Source organism: Ailuropoda melanoleuca, chromosome 2 (genome assembly GCF_002007445.2).
Source record: "Ailuropoda melanoleuca isolate Jingjing chromosome 2, ASM200744v2, whole genome shotgun sequence".
NCBI lineage: Eukaryota > Metazoa > Chordata > Mammalia > Carnivora > Ursidae > Ailuropoda > Ailuropoda melanoleuca.
This window is the reverse complement of record NC_048219.1, coordinates 40,410,186-40,430,629: the sequence shown is the minus strand read 5'-3', so window position 1 is coordinate 40,430,629 and position 20,444 is coordinate 40,410,186. Positions and strand designations below refer to the sequence as shown.

General features: G+C 41.8%; 1 protein-coding gene across 1 annotated transcript in view; it reads left to right on the top strand.

Moving 5' to 3' along the window:
• Nucleotides 1-15,914, top strand: part of SLC35D1 (solute carrier family 35 member D1) — a 49,366-nt gene extending 33,452 nt beyond the window's left edge. Inside the window, exons 12-14 of the mRNA XM_002921947.4 lie at nucleotides 5,839-9,849; nucleotides 13,838-13,920; nucleotides 14,591-15,914. Of these exons, the coding sequence (XP_002921993.1) occupies nucleotides 5,839-5,947 (109 nt within the window). The 3' untranslated portion in view covers nucleotides 5,948-9,849; nucleotides 13,838-13,920; nucleotides 14,591-15,914. The remainder of the gene's footprint in view (nucleotides 1-5,838; nucleotides 9,850-13,837; nucleotides 13,921-14,590) is intronic.
• Nucleotides 15,915-20,444: the final 4,530 nt, after the last annotated feature.

The following is a 20,444-nucleotide window of genomic DNA, read 5'->3' as shown; positions in this document are numbered from 1 at the left end:
TACGTGTACTTGTACTGGGCATTCTGCTGAGTATTCCATACTTAATCTCTGTAACAGCCCTATGAGCTAGATCCTGTGAATATTACATTCACAGAGAGAGGCTAAAAACCTTGCCCAGGGGCGCCTGGGTGGCACAGCGGTTAAGCGTCTGCCTTCGGCTCAGGGCGTGATCCCGGCGTTATGGGATCGAGCCCCACATCAGGCTCCTCCGCTGTGAGCCTGCTGCTTCCTCTCCCACTCCCCCTGCTTGTGTTCCCTCTCTTGCTGGCTGTCTCTCTCTCTGTCAAATAAATAAATAAAATCTTTAAAAAAAAAAAAAACCTTGCCCAATAGTACTCAGCTGGTAAGTATTCCATCCACGATTTGACTTCCAAGTCTTCATTTTTAACCACAGTCTAGTAAGTAGTGGATAGATGAATGGATTAATTTTATTTTCATATCCCTTTATGATTTGCTATCATACTGGTTACATACTGTTAAGTCAGCTTCCTTTAGGATCACAAAACTCATTTTACTATAAGCTTTGGAAGCCACACAACGGGCTCCACAGTCTCTGGTATGTGACGTGGTGCAGCTCAGAGTAGTTGCAAAGTTGGTTCCTGAGGATTTAGGTCTAGCCGGTTCTGCTCAGTACCTGAATCTACTGGTCCCTCATTTTGGACTCCTTTGCCTATTTCCTTAGAAAGATGAATTGCTTCTGATTTTCAGACTGCTTCTCCTCCTGCATAATTCCATCCTAGTAGATTCTATTCTGATTCCAGACTTCTCCTGAAGGACATAAGCTTTTCCTTTGCTTAGTGATTCTCTAATTTGGAGAGAGAGAAGGACATGTTTTGTGTTACCAGTTAGTTGCTGCTGATGTAATCGCCACTAGGCTATTTATAGATTATATAACTGGCATGTATCTCACTAGAGTAACTTCGACTTTTGAATAGGATCTAGGGAGGTTGGCTAGCTGTTGGTTCTATCATAGTTCCTGACAGAAGAGCACTGAAATGGAATATAGAAAAAATCTGTGTTCTGTTACAATACTGCCACGAGCTATTTATAATTCACCTTTTGCAACCTCAGTTTTTTTGCTCACAGTTTTTGAACTAGAGTTGTCTGTCGTAATTCTGCCACTGAACTTCTCTGATTCACCCTATGGGAGTCCTGTGGAAACTGTGCCCCATGCTCAGTGGGTCTGGAGTTATTTTGCAGGAGACTTAATGACATTGGAACGAATTTCCTCCAGGTGTGGAAGACACATAAAATATGTTACCTTTTAGTTCTAATGGCAGTCCTCCACCCACACTGTAAGGTTTTTTAAGAGGCAGAAAAGAAAAAGGAGTATAGATGTAGGGTAGGAAATGATAGATGAGCTGAAGTAGTTTGGACGTAGCCCCAAGTTGAGGAAGAGTACCAAAGATGTCAAGAAAGCAAAAATAAATAAATAAATAGCTAGCTAGCTAGCTCGCTCTTTCTGAATATGTGAGAGAATCCCCCCTTCCAAGAAACTAACACTGAACAGAAAGAATAGGTAGAAAACAAGTTTTGGGCTTATATTCTTTTTTGTTTTTCTATAACTTTTCTCTAATGCAGTCTTTAAAAATAAGAACAACAACAGCAAACCTATCTATCTGGGGCCTCCCCAGAATTATGGTCTTAGAGCATTTGTCTGATTCATATCAGTTAATAAAGCAAATAATATCCTTGTCACGGCCCATGAGTTCCAAACAACATCACAACAGAATTTGGGAGCCTTTTATTTGTTTCTAAATTTACTTCTGGGCAAATTCCTAAAACTCCTAGGCGGATGGAATGGTTCACATCCTGGCCAGACATCTGTGACGAAGGTACTTCTGTTTTTAAAGTACGTGCACGGACCAACACTTCCCTAGTGTAGACAAGACATGACTACATGTATGGGAAGGCAGCAGATAGGGAGGCAGTGTTCGTGGAGTACCTCGCCCATGACACCGTCTTTACAGCGCCGTCTCATTTAGTCACCTCCAGTTCAGAGCACGGTGGAATGGAGACTCAGGTAAAGTCATTTGTCCAAGGGCACACAGCTGCCCTAGTGAGAAGCAGAACTGAGATTCTAACCCTGATCCGACTAGAAAAATCTGCCCCATGATTTAGCCATGGGAGGGCACATGGGGTAAGAGATCAAATGGCCCCCCTTCATTTTGAACAGTTCCCAAAGCCACCTTGCTTACCCCCTGCCTCACCACTGATTGGTCTTTATTCTGTCTCCTGTGGTAGGCAGAGTAAGAATCAGAATTATGGAACCCATTCTGTGCATGTTAAAGAAGTGATGACTTAGTGTATACAAAGCCACAGACTAATTTTTCTGTTCAGGGAATTTGTAATTTAGCTGGGAAGATTCATTTATTCATAAATGTATGGTTGATACCTGCCAAACATTGTTTTAGGCATTGGGTATAGAGCTGCTATCAAAACTGACCAAAACCCTTGCGCTTCATGGAGTTTTCCTTCTAGTAGAGGAGACAAAAAATGAATGAAGATAAGTGAGTGAAATATTTGCTGGTGATCAGTGTTAGCTGTCATGGTAAATGGAGAAGAGTAAAGCAAGGAAGGGGAATAAGGAGTATTGCAAGGGGTGGGGACACTCACTGAGAAGGGTTACATTTTTTGTGAATACCTAAAAAATGGAGGGAATGAACCACATCGATTTCTGGAGGGAAGAGCAAGTGAAAAAAGCCTGAAGTGGGAGTGTGCCGGGTGTGTTCAGGGAACAGGGGAGGCCAGTGTGGTGGGAGTAGCGTGGATGAGATAAGATGGCGTCATACAGGTAATGGGGTGGAGTGACAGATTGGGGACTACTATTAAGAGAGGGTAAGATGTTGGAGGATTTTGTATAAAGGAGTGACATGAGCTGAAGTTACAGAAGGTCCTGATTCCCAGCCATTTGGTAGTGATGTATAAAGATTCACATAGACCCCACCCCCACCCCCAATCTGGGCTTTTCCCTTTCTTTTCTCCACCCTCCTCTTACCCTCCTCGAAGCTTGCCCACATGCCGGAAGCTGCTAGGAAGCAATTTAGATTCCTTTCCAAAACATCAGCTCACCACTGCTCGGCACACAGGATCCTTGTGGATGGATACTCAGTTTTTTTCAGGCGATTTGGGAATGGCCATTTCTGAAAACGTGAATATTTGGTAATGATAAAGACAGGAATAAAGATGAGATAAAAAATCTTTTATTATTGCCTTATGTTGGAACTTGTAAGAATTTGAAAAGCCTGTGCTCTTTAATCTCCCAAGTTTAGAACAGCAGTCTGTGTTTTGGTTTTGCTCTGGTTATTCAAACAACTTAGTGGCAACAGTGCACCCCCCTCTTGCATCAGGTTAAGTCTCCATATTATACCAGCCTACCTTTGTTCACAGTGCGTCCCCCTCAGGTCTTTGAGTAGCAGGGCTGGCAGGGAAGGGAGGGGAGGGGAATATATATATTTCCTGATTGTTTACCATGTGCCGGGATTAGGGCCTGGGTTCTTTATGAATGTGATCTCATTTATAGAGAGTATTATTCTTATTTTATGAATACAGAAATAGAATCTCAGAAAAATTAATAAATTTGCCAAGGGACACAGAGCTAGCAGTGTATTCAAGATTTGAACCAAGACCTAACTCCACAAAGTCCATGCTTTTTCATTACACTAACTATGTTAGGGATGTAGGGTCCAGGATTACCATAAGGATGAGGCCTGGAAGAAATTCCAGGGTATTGTCTTCTTCCATCCTGCACTGCTCCAATTTTTCTCTCCAGGTGAAGTGAGCTTAACATAAACATCAAGGATTGTCTTCACAGGAAAAATAGAGCATTGTTATGTTTAAGGTGGTTCTAAGAGGAGGACCCTAGAGGATAGGATGAAAGAAAGGAGCATTCCTACCCTGTGGTGAGGGCGGTGGGGTTGGAGGCAAGGAGAATTTGCCTGTCCCGTAGATGTACGTGTGAACCTCAAAGAATGTTGAGCTTCCATCGGGAAGGCTCCAGTAAGCCATCTCCTTGGGTTCTAGCCCAGCTCCCAGGGAAATCATCGACTTGATGCACTAGAAAACCAGAAGAGTTTCTAGAAGAGCCTGAGAGATCACAGTCTCTAAAAAGCAAGAAAAGGAAAGCGAGAAAGAAAAAGAAACAGAAAAAAATGACTGGATGAAAGAAAAGATGAAGCTTATGGAACTGGCACCAAGATTGGGTTCATGAGGCTCCTGTCTTTGAATGGGCCCGCACAGATAGTCACTCAGCAGTTATTTATTATACTGCTACGTACTGTCAGGCCAGTGCAGAGGACTTGGTAGAGCTAAGAGTGAGGCCTTAGAAATTTATAGGCTGATGGAAACAAAATAAGTACCAGTATCACTTCTGTCAAGTGGAGCAGGAGCCATTGGGAGGAAGCTGTTTCAGTGGAGAAAATCAGATTGACATGGGTTTTATTCTTATCCATTACTAGGATGTTCTATGACCCTGAGCAAGTTATCTTAGGACTCTGGAACCCAGTTTCTTCTTCAAAATGAGCACCTTGCCAGGGATATTGTACTTTGCAGGAATCTCACAATGGCAGATGTATGATAAATGCTTGACATGTAGCAGACTTTAGTAAGTGGTCACAATTTGGTGATTAAGTGCTGCGGCTGCCTGATTCTGCTTCCTTATTTGTAGGAGCGAGTCATCTCTTACCTTGCTGCTGCTGGTGTGGGGCTGGAACCCCGAAGCCTAGAGGGGGATAGAACTAGTTTCAAATAAGGTGCAAGTTCATGAGTCAAGTGTCAGGCAAAAGGTGGGGGGCCAAATCCAGGACAGGAACATCTGAAAGCAGAGTCTGGGCCAAGATGCCAGCTGGAGACCCACGAGAGTCACAAGTGTTAGGCTTAGCAGAAGAGCAGGTCAGAAGAGTCTCGAGTGTCTCTGTGAGCTCCTTCAGCTTGCTTTCAGTTAGTGACTAGGGCAGGGGCTGTGTACCCATGTGGGTTTGAGGTCGCCGCAGAGAATAGACAGGTATAATCACTGTCCCTCAAGTGCATCTTCCTTCCTGGTGGTCAGTGTGATGGACAAGTGAGGGTACCAGAAACCAGCTCAGAGGCTGAGGGCTCAGGTGATAGGTTCTCCACTGTGAACTTGACTCTAGTCAGAGAGAAACTAGCTCTGTGAATGGCCCAGGGTTTGCATGTTTGCTTTACTAATTGGGATGTTTTCATTCTTATTAAAAATTACATTCCTTTGTCTTGAATATTTTTGAAAATAGAGAAAATAGAAAAATCACCTATGATCTCACCATCTAGATGTAACAACCATTAATATCCTTGTGTTCTCTCTAGACTTAATTCTGATGCGTATCAGTATACGTATTCATGTTTATTTAAATAATGGGTTTAGACAATACTCTGTCTTGTGAGATTATTTTTTCATTTAAGATGTCATTGCTGTTTTCGTTTTACATGATTTTATGAAATACATCATATTCTATTGTATGAATTTATGTAATTTCCTCTTGGGACATTTATCCTTTATCTAATTTTCTGCTATTATAAATTTTGTGGTTAACTCTTGATAAGTCTATGAAGATGTACAAAGTTCTTCCATGAAGTAGATGGCTCGGTCAAAGGAGAAGCAGAATTGTAAGGTTTTTACTTCAACAAACGGTATTCCAGAAGGGTGGTGTAAAATTGGCACTCCTGCCAGCAGGTATGTGCAAACATTCGTTTCCTCAGAGCATCGGCAACAGTGCGTGATACCATGATGAGGGAGTGTCTCTCTTTCGGGAGCTGAAAACACTGTATCTGTTTGGCCATTCCTTCCTTCTTTCCTCCCTGATGGTGTTTTCTGTTTTGCAGCATTGCTGGAAGCCTGGTGTATTCCTACATCACTTTCTCCGAAGAGCAGCTGAACAAACAGTCAGAGGCCAGTAACAAGCTGGACATTAAGGGGAAAGGAGCAGTATGACCAGAGGATGGCTTCGATGACGTAGGCCCAAGTTTTTGATCAACTGAGAACACTGGCAATTCTTACGCAGATGCTTAGGTGTCTTGATTATGGAGAAAATACCATTCCTTTGCACTTGTACAATCTGAGGATTGATTGCTGCCTTTTAAGATTTTATGAGAGAAACTTATAATTGACTCTATTTTAAATATACCATTGGAAATAATTTATATCAAACTGGAAAATGTACCAGGCTTTCTAATTTATTTCTTTTACGCCAACAATGAACCATCGGTGTTTTGAAAATACTGTATTCCATAGTTTGATATCCAGGTGTCCCTTAGAGCCACATGGACACGGTGCTCCAGCTGGAGCCACCTCGTGCAAATCGTTGCTGCATGTAGAGGCAGTTTAGCCTGCCTTCTGCTGGAAATGCAGCCAAGTAGCTAAAATTTCTCCTTTTTGAATTTTATTTCTTAACAATTGCATTTTCTTCATAAGGATATCATCACTGCATTTGCTAAAGATGATAGCTTTGGCACTAAAAAACTATGTGGGCTTTGAAGCTGTACTGGTTTCCATGTTGGCTTCCCTGAGACTTCCTAGCACGGGCACAGTGCATTCCTTGAAATTACGCTATTCCCTCTTTGTTGTGTAGGATGGCGATAACGAAGGGATGGAGAAAGTAGGACTTTTACTCATTTATTCATCTATCGGATTCATTCATTCAACTGAAATGTACTGGGTATGTAATATGTACCTGGCGTTACGCTGAGTGCTGGGGGTACAGAGATGTTTTTGGAGGTAGTTGAATGAGCTCACTCCTGCTGTTGTGCCTGCGGGTTAAGAGAGAAAACTTAACTTTACGATCCATTCAGAAGATGCTGTGACTCGGAACAAGTCACAGAAACTTTTCTCAGCTCTTAGAAACTGCGAGCCTGTGAATGGGCTTTGAAGCACCGGCCCTTACCTCCCCCAAAGTGGTGAAACCAGATGCTACAATATGAGGTGACAGGCATGTGAAAAGCTGCATTTTGTTTATTTTTTTGTTTTAATTTTTTTTTAAGCGAGCTCTATACCCATGATGGGGCTTGAACTCATGACTGCAAGATCAAGAGTCATATGAAGAGCTGCATTTTGTAAACCATGCAGCTCAGCACTTCTTCTCTGAGGAGAATGGCAGGCCCGCAAGCTGGCCACCATCTCTTTACTGTGCTTTCCTCCTCTGGATTTGGTTGCTATTCTTTTTACTCCTCTTTGAATTAATACAACGAGGTCTGACATTCCTGAATGTGTTGGTTTGAGGGGAAACCCTGTTTGGATGTTTCTCTGTTGTCCGGGCTTGGTCTTTGTCTGGCGGTGTCAGCGTTAGAGCTTCAATGGCATGAGCATACCTGTCTCCTGTGGATACTCTCACCTACATCCCGTGTCTCTTGGGCATGTCAGATTCTCTCAAGACTTTCGCCGCATCCTGGGAGAACAGCTGTGAATGGGCATTGCCTGAATTGCCTCTCTGGGCGGGAAGGGGCTTGCCTCATACACAGCCCTGTCATTTGGCACAGAGACATCCACTGACTTCGGGTACAAGTGTCTGCACAGGCCGATTGTGCAGAGTGCAGAAGAGGCTGGGTACTTCTGCACCCGAACACACTAACTTCTCTTTCACTGGGTTTGGAGTCCACAGGGCTCTATTGATCCAAACGATTAGTATTTTGGTGACTTAACAGGAGGCTTGGAAGGTTTTGATTTCTTTTTATTTTTAAAATTATATTGAGGTCATTTTCATATTCGTGTGTTTCCTGTATTTGGGTTTGTCTTTACTAAAGCCTGGCTGGTGGTATTGGGTCCCTAGCATTAGCCTCACGGCCAACTTCCAAGCTAAAAGCTCCCAAGGCTCCCTTTTTTCAGGGTCATCTCATCTGAAAATTCTGGGGCCGGGCGGGGGGGGGGCGGTGCAAAGGATATTATCTTATGTAGGATGGGATTTGTCTGTTTTACCAATAAGAAAACAAGACTCAGAGGAAGTAGGTGACTTGCTAAGAAGTAAAAATTCATGTTTCTCCTGTTGAACCATGCTGCCATTGATTAACTGCCCTTTTCCTCTAAGGGTGAGGAAATGGGGCTACTAGCTGAGTTTGCTTGAGCTCTTTCAAGGAGGCAGGTGCTTGGTTGAATTTGGAGTCAGAGAGGAATAGGCTTTGCAAATTAGGGACAGTGATGCCAGAGCTTCTTTCTAGTTTCCAGGCTGGCCTCAAGTGATATAAACTCTGGCTGTGAATGTTGCCTGCCACTGCCTGGTTTTGCCTGGATAAGGTGGAAAGGCATTGCGAGAGTTAATTTTAGTGGTTCTGTTCCTTCTTCTGTCAAGCCACATGGAGGGAACTTGGACTTTAGAAATAATTTGTGTTGTAGAACTTCTCATCATGAAAGGCCTTTGGATGTGTCTAGAGCTGTTAGGCTAGAACCCCAGGAGGAGTTGAACTGCTTTTAGGGGGTCAGGTTCCTTGAAGATGTCATCTCTCTAGGTTTGAGAAAATCATGAATAATTACAGTCTCACTAAATGCACGTGACCNTGACCTTAGGATCCCCCCCCCCCCCCGCCCCCCGTGAAGAACTTGCTTACTGGCCAGAAGGCAGTAGAGCAGGTTGCAGCTTCTGCCCTGTCCTGGTTCTGATTCCTGGATGCCCCCTTGACTTCCACCAGCGTGTCAAGGTAAGAGAAAGCAGCCTGGGGAAGTTGGAGACTGAATAGACTGGCCAGCCATTTTTGGAGTTTTTCAGTTATGTGCAGGCTTGGTTATAGTGAACTAGAGGTATACCTGGTGCTCTCACATCACCCAGAATGTCTGGATTTTGCCCCAAGGTTGATATTTTACAAGGCAAAAATTCTGTGACCTACTAACTACCTCCTGGGAGAAAGAGAGGCAGCTTTATAGTTAAATCCTTAATTTGTCCTTTGAGACAGATGAGCTGTGGTGAGAATTTTGAAAACCAAATTCTGACTAGTGGCTCTTCTTCTTGAGTTAATGACAACAAAGTCCTCTTTGGCCGTTCTGCTTTTCAGTCTGTGCCAGGTTGATTTAAATAACCGTGGTTGACCAGACTGTACATTGCCAATGTGTCAGGTGATTTTTAATTGCTTCATATGGCTGTGGACTTTATAAGTCAGTCATTTGTAGGCTCCAGCTTGCATGTTGGTTTAAAAAAACATGCATCTGCAAGTTTCTGTAGTCCTGTTGTATCAAGAATCCATGGAAAGTTCGGGTCAGTAACGCTGAAACAGGTTCTTCATGGAAAGACTAGTAGAGTTTCATATTGGATTGGTTTGGAGTAGCGGTTAGGATTTTGGAACTGCTTTTGTTATTGTCTTATCAGTGACCAGAGATTTATTGAGCCTCTTTTTTATGCCAGAGCCGTGTGGCAGGCTCTGGGGGAAACCACCATGAATAGGAGAGTTCTTGCTGTCAAGGAATGTGTAATTCTTCAGCCAGACCCGTATTCAGAGAAAGGAGATGAAAGGAGTCAGTGATTTGTAAGTAAGAGCTGTTGGCAGTTACCACGGATTAGGAGTCCCCAACCCACCCATAGAGCAGCAGCATTTTTTTATTCTACAAGGACTTTTACAACTCCTGCTACTCCGCTAGCTCTGAGAGAAGTGCCGGGCTGTTAGAACTGTGTGAATAGCCTGGGTTCCCCTTCCTTCCGTTTCACATATTCTTTCTTCCCCTTAACTCTGTAATCCAGGAGTCACCCCTTCTCCTCCATTTCCCTTTCCTTGGTTCCAGTTACCTGCGGTCAGCCGAGGTCTGGAAGCAGAGTCAGGAGGTCAGCAAGTAGCTTAACACTACGTCACAGTGCCCGCGTCCTTCACCTCACTTCATCTCGTCGCGTAGACACTTTATCACCTTGCGTCACCACAGGGGTGAGTACAGTCCCAAGAAGATAATTTGAGAGACACCACATTCATGTAACTTTTATTACAGTATAATTTTTCTCTTATTGCTGTACCTAATTTATAAATTAAACTTTATCATACGTATGTATAGGTAAAAGCACGTATAGGGTTCAGTACTGTCTGTGGCTTCAAGCATCCACTAGGGATCTTGGAAAATACCCCTTGTGGTTAAGGGGGTACTTCTGTATCAGCTCCTCCTCATAATCGAGGCTGTAATTGATTTTTCCCTCCTTGAGGGAAAAACAACAACATTCACAATAAATGAGATAATGGATGTGAAACTATTCAGCACAGTGCCTCGCACCTGTTAGGCACCCAGCAAGTGTTGTTACTGTCATTATTTCATGGTGAGACTGTAGGCAAACTAAGATATTTCATCTCTGCTTCTTAAATACTAGAGGCCTGGGCAGTGGGTGTATTTCTTGAAAAATGTGACCCTGTACTTTGTTGCCTCTGGAATGTTAAAGAGCACTTTTTTTTTTTTAAAGAAAAAAAAACCTAATGGATATAATTGTGGCCATTATGCAATGCAGTTCATTCCACCTGTTTTTAAAAAAGAACAGTTACTTCTGTTTTGGTGGTGAATTTCCAAAGAGCAAAAATGATTTTCTATCTTCTCCTCAGAACGGCGATGCTGGTTACGTGTTCCCAGTTTGTCTCCCTAAGGTGCAGGTCCTCTGCGGGCTCCGCAGGCCAGACATTTCCTTCTTCCCTTTTCCGAGCGCGGCGCATTGGCTCCGTGCCGCCTCTGAGCTGCCGCTTCACTCGGTGGCTGGCGTTTGGGAGCCATCGCTGGGTCCTGAACTTGGGTGCTAGGTCTTATGTGAGGGTGCCACTTCATGGTAAGAAGAGATACTCACTGGTGGGCGTTTTTAAGCTTTCTTTTTTGAATTACTTTTTAAAAAGAAATCTACTGGTTAGATTTATTGTCTCACAAAAATGTTTTTTAGAGATTATTTTGTTCATAAGTATTTTTTTCTCATGCTGATGATCAACTGATTTTTGTCTACAAATGTTGACCTATCAATATTTTTTCAATACAGATCCTGTTTACAAAATGACCATTTTAGTGTTTTTAAAAGGTACTAAGGATTGAGATATATAAATCAGGTGACATAAACATGAAAATTATGTGCCTAAATATTTTTGTAAAGGTGTCAAATAAATACTTTTTCCTGAACACATGTATTAAAATTCTTTTCTAAGTGCGTACAAAGAGCCATAAGTCTGCCCACATTTAAGAGGATGGCATCCAATTAGTTGACTGAAACCCTACAGTTTGCCATCGTGATATTGTGATTTATCATAGAAATTTATATTTGGTCCTTATCCCTGTTCCTGGCACATAGCTCCTAAAATTCTTTATAACAAAAGGTATTCCTGTAGCTCTATTTTTGTTCTGAGTTGTTTCATAGCCATAAAGATGAAATGGGAGTCTTGTTATTTGTAATGAGCCTCTTTCAACCAGCCGCACCTGAGTTTCTTAATGAGGTGACCTTTGGAGAACCCCAAAGGATGGCTAGGAGCTGGGTGTGGGGGGAACCAACCATGGTGATTTGTGTTGGGAAATTTCAGGCTCCTCCCCCTACCCTCCTAGGTGAAGGGGAGAGGACTGGAGGTTAAATCGGTCACTGATGGCTAGTGACTTCATCTTGTCAACATAATGAAGGCTCCATAAAAATCCCTGGACTCAAGGTTTGGACAGCTTCCAGGCTGCTGAACACAAGGAGGTGCTGGGAGGGTGTGCTCCCAGAGAGGGCAGGAAAGCTCCTCACCCCTTCCCACATGTCTTGCCCAAAGCATCTCTTCCATCCGGCCGTTCCTGAGATACATCCTTTTATAAGAAACTGGTAGTTAAACAAACTGTTTTCCTGAGTTCTGTGAACTACTCTAAAGTAGTATTCAAAACTAAGCAGGTCCTGGAAACCTCTGGTTAATAGCTGGTTGGCCAGATGCACAGCTTAACCACTTGGACTTGTGATCTGCTTTGGAAGGGGGTGGGGGGAGGTGACAGTGGTGTGGGACTGAGCCTGAGTCTTGTGGGAACTACAGGACCTGCTGCTCACTCCAGGTAGGGTGTCAGAACTGGGCTGTAGCTGACGCAGCTGGTGTTGCGGATTTGCTTGGTAAATAGTGAGTACAGTATTGAGAGAAGACACAGGAGGAATTTTTTCTTTATACAAATATTTTGTATGGATAGCACATACGATTAAATACCCAGTGTCTCTGGAATACTTGTGCTAAATTCAAAGGAAAGAAATGCTAGTCTTTCTACCTTTAAAATATTTCATGTGCTTAATCAGGTGTCTAAGCCTCTGAGTAGCTTGACCAGGAAATAACCCTAAAATAAAGCAATGCTCATCAAGAGAGTTACTTTGGTACAGGCTTTAAAACAAACTATGGCAAAATATGTATAAGCATAAAATTGACCATCTTAACCATTAAGTGTACAGTTCTGGTATTAAGTATATTCACATTGTTGTACAACCAGTCTCTCGAACTTCTTCATCTTGCAAAACTGAAATTCCTACCCGTTAAAACAGCTCCCTATTTCCCCCTTCTTCCAGCCCCTGGGCAACCACCATTCTATTTCTATGAATTTGACTACTCTAGATAACCTCATGTAAGTGAAATCGTACAGTATTTGTCTTTTTGCTGCAGGCTTCTTCACATAATGTCCTTGAGGTCCATCCATGTTGTAGTATGATGTTATAATTGTTTTCCTTTTAAAGGCTGAATAATATTCCATTGTATGTATATAGCACAGTTTATCCATTCATCTGTTGATGGACACACTGGGCTGCTTCCACCCTTGGCATCGTAAATAATACTGCAGAAATTGGGTGTCTTAATCAGTTTGCTGTAACAAATTACTATAGAATGGGTGGCTTAAACAACAAACGTTTATTCCCACAGTTCTAGAGGCTGACAAGTTCAAGATCAAGGGGCTGGCGTCTGGTAAAAGCCTGCTTCCTGGTTTGTGGGATATCCATCTTCTCTTATCCTCACCTGACCCGAGAGCAGAGAGGAAGTTTTGTCTTGTCTCTTATAAGGACACCAATCCAATGAGGGCTCCACCCTTATGACCTAATTACCTCCCAAAGGCCCATCTCCAAATACCATCACAATGGGGATTAGGGTTTTAACATACAAATGGGGGGCACAATCTGTAGTGGTGTGCACAAAGATGCTTTCAATTCTTTTGAAATTGCCAGGTCATCTGGTCATTCTATTTTTATTTTTTTGAGGAACTGCCATACTGTTTTCTATTGTGGTTGCACCATTTTACATTCTAACCAGGTGTACAAGGGTCCCAATTTCTTCATATCCTTTTTTGTTTTACTGAAAGAGCCAGCCTAGGGAGTGTGAGGTGAGCATATGGTGGTTTTGATTTGTATTTTCCTAGTGATTGGCTGTGCTGAGCATCTTTGGATATGTGTGTTGGCCATTTATATACTACTTTTTTTTGTTGATTTTTTTGTTGATGTATTGTTCTTTATATGTCCTGAGTTTCAACCCCTTATAAAATACGTTTATCTGAAAATATTTTTTTCTACTCTGTAGGTCACCTTTTCATTCTTATTGTGTCCTTTGATGCAGTTTTAAATTTTGATGTAGTGCAATTTATCTGTTCTTGTGTTCTATCCAAGAGGTAATGGCCAAATCCATTGTCATGAAGTTTTCCCTTACAATTTCTTCTAAGAGTTCCTGTAATTTTATGTCTTACATTTAAGTTTTCTATCCATTTTTAGTTTTTGTAGATTGTTTTAGGGTCTAACTCCATTCTTTTGCATGTAGTTTTACTGACACCATTTGTTGAAGAGACTGCCCTTAAGGCATGTTTCAATCAAGTTTTAAAAATCCTCTTAGAATTTGACTTTCTAATTTGTGAGATAAATGCTCTTTCATTCAGCCCTTCGCTGGTTTCTTGTCTCACCTTGGCTTCCATACACAGGGTTGTCATTACTGGGGACACCACACAAGAGGCACTGCTGAGGAACAAAGCACAGAGCTGGGGCCTTCGTGTGTCCACAGCAGGTGAGCAGTTACTGGGTACACCCAGGACTTCCCTACAGCTCTCATCACAGCAATTGTTCACCCATCCATCAAGCTAGACCGGCTCACTGGGGCTGGCAGCCAGCCCCTAGCAGAGACCTGGCAAAATCTTATTTAACAGAAGGAAGGTAAGGTAAACTGTCCAGTGTGGTCGTGAAACCCACATTCAAATCCCAGTCAGCTAGACTCAAAAGACCTTTCCTCTTCACCGTACGAGGTTCTTGTTTCACCACAACTGTTTGTAATAGTCTTGGTGGTACCAAACTCATCATCACTATATGCCTGTCGAATGCCATTCTTCATTCAGAGTTCATACACCATGGATTTAAAGCTTTGGAGATGAGCTGGTAGCTGGTTAAATCTGCGAAAGTAAAGCAGACAGGCCTTTCCAGCCATACTGTAGGGGCCCTCTTGTGGCAGCAGAGGCCACTGGAGGAATAGAGGACGGAAAGCAGTTTGCATGAAAAGCAATTACTTACTGAAGGTCTACTGTGTTCTTTCATGGAGTTAGGCCTTTAGCATACCTTTTCATATTACAACACTTTACTATTGCATAAATAGTGGTTTGGGCAAAGCTAAAGAATTTGTCCAACTTCCCTCAGCTGGTAAATTTAAATATGGACTTTAATTCCAAAATCTTTTCTTCCCAAAGAATTCTAGAGAACGTCTATATTAGGAAAACACCAAAGGAGAATTTCATCAGGAATGCCTCATCGTGTGTACTTATCCTTCAGGTAATTTTTTCCAGTGAATATTTTTGAGGACAATATCTATAAATGACAGAATCATGAAACTATCTGAGATGTAAGAGTGTGAGAGAGGAGTATCATCCCGAGAATGGTAGGAAGAAGTTCCTTGGAGAAATGACATTCGAGCTGATTCCTGAAAGACTAGTACTTGAGGAGATATTGGAGGGGACAGCCCACTAGCATTCCAGGGCACCGTATCTGCTGCTGTCTGGAATGCATTCCCCTCTCATGTCTTTATAGCAGATGCCCTCATCTCTGTGGGCCTTTGCTGACCAGCCTATCTGAAATTGCACCCCACCATTGTCCTTATTCCTCTCCTGTGCTTTATCTCTATAGCACTTCTCTCTTTTGATGAAATTTAAGCTTTATGAAGGCACAGATGTTGGTCTGTTCTGTTCACTGCAATATCCCTGGCATCTAGAAACAATACTGCTGTGCACACTGTGGGTACACCATAAATATTTCCTGAATGAACACATCTAGACAAAGAGTAGCCGATTAATGGCTGTTTTTTAAGCACAGCAAGGCAGAAATATGGCCTCATTTTCATTTTAGAAAGACCATGCCAGCTGCAGTACTGGGATTGTAGATCAGGAGTTGACAAACTCACATCTCACAGGGAGGGGGCCAGGCAGGTAAAAAGTGTGAATCTGAATGAGTGCAATCAATACATACAGTAGTTAGTGGTTGGGCTTGTGGTACCTACCTGCTTAAAGGCATTCAAATTAGAACAAAATAAAAAAGTTACCAGGCAGATTTGGCCTACTGGCTGTTGGTGTGCCTAAACCGAGGAACTTCTGTCATCACATCTGCACTCCAACAGGATCACTGAGGATGCTGTGCAGATTACTGTCAGGTCGGGGGCAAAGAAAGGACTGTACAGATAAATACATTAGTCCCAGAAGACTGCTGTACAGGTGAGAAATGATGGGGTCCTAGAGTGTAGTTGTGAAAGCAGAAAATAGAAACATTATTTGAACTATTTTAGGAGGTAGAATTAACAAGTGATAATGCAATCAGTTTCTGATTTTTGTTTCTAAGTAAGGCTGTGGTGAATTTCCCTTTTGCCAAAGTCTGTTATATTCAAGGAGACCGTCTGAACTCCAGATCAATGATGAACCTTCCTTTTAAAGGTATTTAACTTAGGTTTCCAAATGTTTTCCAAAAAGGTAGTACTTGAAGTTTAGCAAACAAAACTTGCTATGCCACAGTAAAAAAAAAAAAAAATTTACTGAGCATTTGTTACCTGCTAGGTAGGAAATTTTTTCTTAGCACCTTATATATTGATACATTTTAATCCCTTAAACAGTTCTTTAAAGTTAAGTTTTATTATCCCTATTTTAGAGGTGAGGAAACAGGCACAGAAAGGTTCCATTGTTGAACAGTGGTGATCATGGAAAAAAATTTACAGAATGAAAATTTGCCTTCCTGTATGGCCTACTTTTTGCTCTTGAGTTTGTAGAGCCTTCTAGAATAAGCAGTGCGGTGTAATATTTGAGTATGGAAGAAATGTCAAATTACTTATTCTTTTAAATTAAATTAGATGAGTTCCCATCTTACCACCCAGCAGGAAATTCAGTCCTGATCCTTAAGGTTAAACCAGATTCAAGGGAATTCCATGGTGCCTGGAAAACAGAATTTTCTTCAGTCCTTGACAGTTGCTGCTTAAGTCCTTAGTTGACTATTTCCAAGGTGTCCTTTGAAGGCAGGTGGCACTGCAGATTCCAAACTTCGACAAAGTGATGGTTGCTACTGCTGGAAGGTCTCAATGCCTGGAGTCCAGCATGTCCTACATGCCCTGCAACCATTCGTCTCAGGTCTTGCTGGAGAAAGAACTCACATTCCAACTATTCTCAGAGCCTACCGACCAACTTTCTTCCAACTTCCTTTCCAGAATTCGGACTTGGGGGGAAAAAAGGGCAGAACAGGTTGTTTGCAAATAACATCTGCTTTCTGCCCTGCAACACACATCTTCCCTGAACACAAAGATCTGCTTTAGGAAACTAGGTGAACAAATGCAGATCTTTGGAAAGTGTGAGTCTTTCAACTTCCCAAGACAGCTCAGTGTCCCCATGCGTAGAAATCTGTAATGTTGTGAGGACTGCTTTATAGTGAGTGTTTAGCACAGTGCATGTTAACAGTAATTACTCAGTAATGCTGTGTGCTAATACTGCAATAGACTTGTTTTAGCTGCCACATGAACCTTGCTCTGTGACCAACACATGCTCCTTTTGAGGGAATGCCTCCTCCCCAACTGTTCAAGCCAAATGAATCCAAAAATAGCTGCTGCCTTATGGGAGCCGCGTGCCTAGCTACGATGATGGGTTGGCTAAAGGGTGGCTAGTAATTCACTTCCGTGGCCATAGGAACTGACTGGTCAAGGGTCAAGCCCAAGCTGCAGCCGTGAATACAGAATTATAAAGTACCATGAAGGAAAGGGACAGAGGAATTTTTTCATTTTGGGTCTTAGGTTTTCCCCTTCCATAAAATGAGGGGACTATGTGAGAGGCTCCAGAAGGGTCACATCTGGACTTTGGCAGGCTTCCCTCACCAGCTGCTTCATTTACAGGGTATGTATTGGCGCTCTAGAAGGCCCAGGGTGTGCAGGGTTCTGCTGGAGCTGCGTACGTATCAAAACCCTGCTAGTTTATGTATGGGTTCCTATTTACGTGTTTCTTTGCCAGTTACATAGCAAAGTAGAGGAAATTGGACTCAACTGCCAAGTGAGTGCAAGCAAAATTTGAAGGCTCCTCTAAGTTTTTGATTCTGAAATCCAAGGTTTTTTCTTGGTTTGTTGCCAAACTCATTTGGCAGCAATATCTGACCTGAAATGTGTGTGAATATGAATACATTTTATGGTGGACAGAGTGTTTTTAACCATAGGTTCTGGCAATGGATGTTCTTTAAAACATAGTACCTCTCTGAAATCTAAAAAATTCTGGCCGCAAGAATTTTGGGTAAGAGACTGTAGACCTGGACTACTACTACTGGATCTTCACCTAATGCTCTCGACAGAGATTTCTTTACGTGTGATTTTTAAATCCCAACACAGCCCTGTGATACTGGCCCGGTAAGTTTCATCGTTACTTTACATATGGGCAGTTCAGGTGTTCATACTGTGGTTTTAAGTGCAGATGCCCATCTACTAAACACTGGCGGGCAAGTGCACACAGTGACATTGTAGAGAAACCATGTGGCAGAGCAGTTCATGAAGCTCAGAGTTCAGGCTGTTTGGAATAACCAGTCATCCAAATGAATTTCCACCAACCACAAATATATGTGCAGAGAGGACTAATGGAATAGCCATACTCAGAATGACTGGCACTGCTATTAGCTCTGAGCCAGAATAGGTCTCTCATGTTGACTCAGCTCAAGCACAACGCTGACGAAGGAGTCGTCAGTATTTATTAAGAAGTCCCTTTTTGGAGCAAGCTCTTTCACTAAATCTTTTCTTTTTGGCCAGGAATTTACAGAGGCTCAGGTTAGCCTGATGCCACACTCTGCTTGATCGCTTACAGTTCTGAGAAACCACTTCAGGGTCCAGATCTCCTCTGCTCTCTTTAAAAAATTTAAGTATAGGGGCGCATGGGTGGTTCAGTCGGTTAAGTGTCCGACTCTTGATTCCAGATCAGGTCGTGACCTCAAGGGTCGTGAGAGCAAGCCCCACATTGGGTGTGGATTCTTTCTCCCCCTTTCCCTCGGGCCTTCCCCACCCCCACAAAAAATTAAATGTATAGTTCTTAAATTAATCTGAAGTTCATCTTCTTTCAGAGAGAAAAGAGCAAAACTATGTATTCTAGAACTCCCTGACTCTACAAGCAAGTACTAGCTGGTGTGCAGAAAGACACATTAGGCCATGCTATAGTCAACCATTCATGTTAATGATGATAACAGCAGAAAGTGAATGTTTTATAACCAGACCAAATTTGCATTAGGCCTGTTACTTTTCCCATACTTTAGGAAATCAGAAGACTCCCTACCCTTACACAGTAGCACTCACTGGACGTGAGTTAGAAAAGGAATGAGTCCTGAATAATCCATAGGTGTTATGTTATCATCAGTCCTGCAGTAACAAATACATGGTCTTAGGGGAATTGTTCATATATTTCACGTTGCTTAATTTCTAATCAAAATATGAAGCTCAAGGAAAATCTTACTTAGCCAGTTCTATGGCACAAAGCCTAGTAAACGGTTTCTTTCATATCGTACCTGTTTCTTTCCTTCTGCACTCTCTGTGCTAAACATACACTTCTGCCCACAGCCCTTACCTGCTAACATCTTCTCTTTGATGAAGAGAATGTGCTGCACGTCTCTGAAACCACAAGTCAAGCACAGTAGCTGGTACAAGCACAGGCCCAAATACTTGGTGGATAATAGGATATAGGATATATGCAAACTGTCAAATGTCACTGCTGACATTTAAATGTGAAGAAGTCTTCACCATCAATCTGCACAGAGAATGGAGTTCAGCTCCAGTTTATGTGGTAGTTCTTCAGTGTCCTTCACAGAATAGGTAGCCTTTAAGATGGTGTTCAGATTTCTTAGGGCAAGCAAAATGACATTTTAAGCATATCATACATCCTAAATAACTAACTCATAGGAACTAGTATAAAAACAAGCGAAGATAAAAAAAACCATGGTCAGAAAAGGAAAAACTCATGCCTACAGATGTCAACAGATGTCAGCTCTATACTAAGGGCACATAATAAATGAAAGGTTACGGAAAACCGGTACTAGAAAATGAGGCTACGCATTAGAAAATGAGGTACTTGGGGGGATGACCCTACAAGACTCTGCAAAGGATAAACTTTTATTAAAGAGTTGATTTTATGATTTAAAAAATTAATCAGTGGAATTATATAATACAGAAAGGTCATTTTTAGAATAAAAGGCTTAAAATTTAGAAATTCCTGTTCTTCCCCATATTGTGATTTTCCACCTTGTCAATTTTCATCCATATGAATTATGTATGGGACACTTTTTATTTCTATTTTGACACTTAGTGGTAGTGATGAAGAGCCAGATAGTTACACACCTCCAGGGTCATCAGCGTACACCTTCCCTACGGAAATTCACCAACCCTCACTTATAAAATGCCCACTCTTAATTTTCCATTTAGAGAAAAGTACTGTGACAAAAGTGTTTTGCAAAATATTATATGATATGAACTGCACAATAAAAGATGGGGAAAATTTGTAATTACATAGTTTAGAGGAAGAGAAATGGGTGAATAGAGGTCCACAGACCAAGGATCTCCCTGGAGGAAAAAAGACAAAAATACATCACCCAAGTGAGGTCAAAGGGACCAGAAGCCACTTGAACACAATCCTGTGATATATCTAGGAGAAGAAGGAATGGAGATTATACATATTTGCATTGTGAACAGTATGTATTATACAAACTTAAATTCTGTAACTAAAACCTAGTGAATCAATGTAATGAAAATCATTCACACGATATTATGAAGACAAATATGTTTAAAAAAATATTTTAATAAGCATATTCAGAATGGCAGACAGGGAATGGGAAAAACGAATTATTTTACAGTGCAAAATTACTATGCATAAATTTAAAAACATCTAATTCATAATTTTAAATGCCTATTTAAATATTCAAATACATTTTAAAGCTCAACAGATTTGTGTTGAACTGAGTTGCAGATTCTGAACTCTATTTGAAAACACATTATAAAACAATACCATTTCAGATGAAAATGATAGTGCTTTGCTGAGGGTGGGTATGGGCGGGGGGAAACTA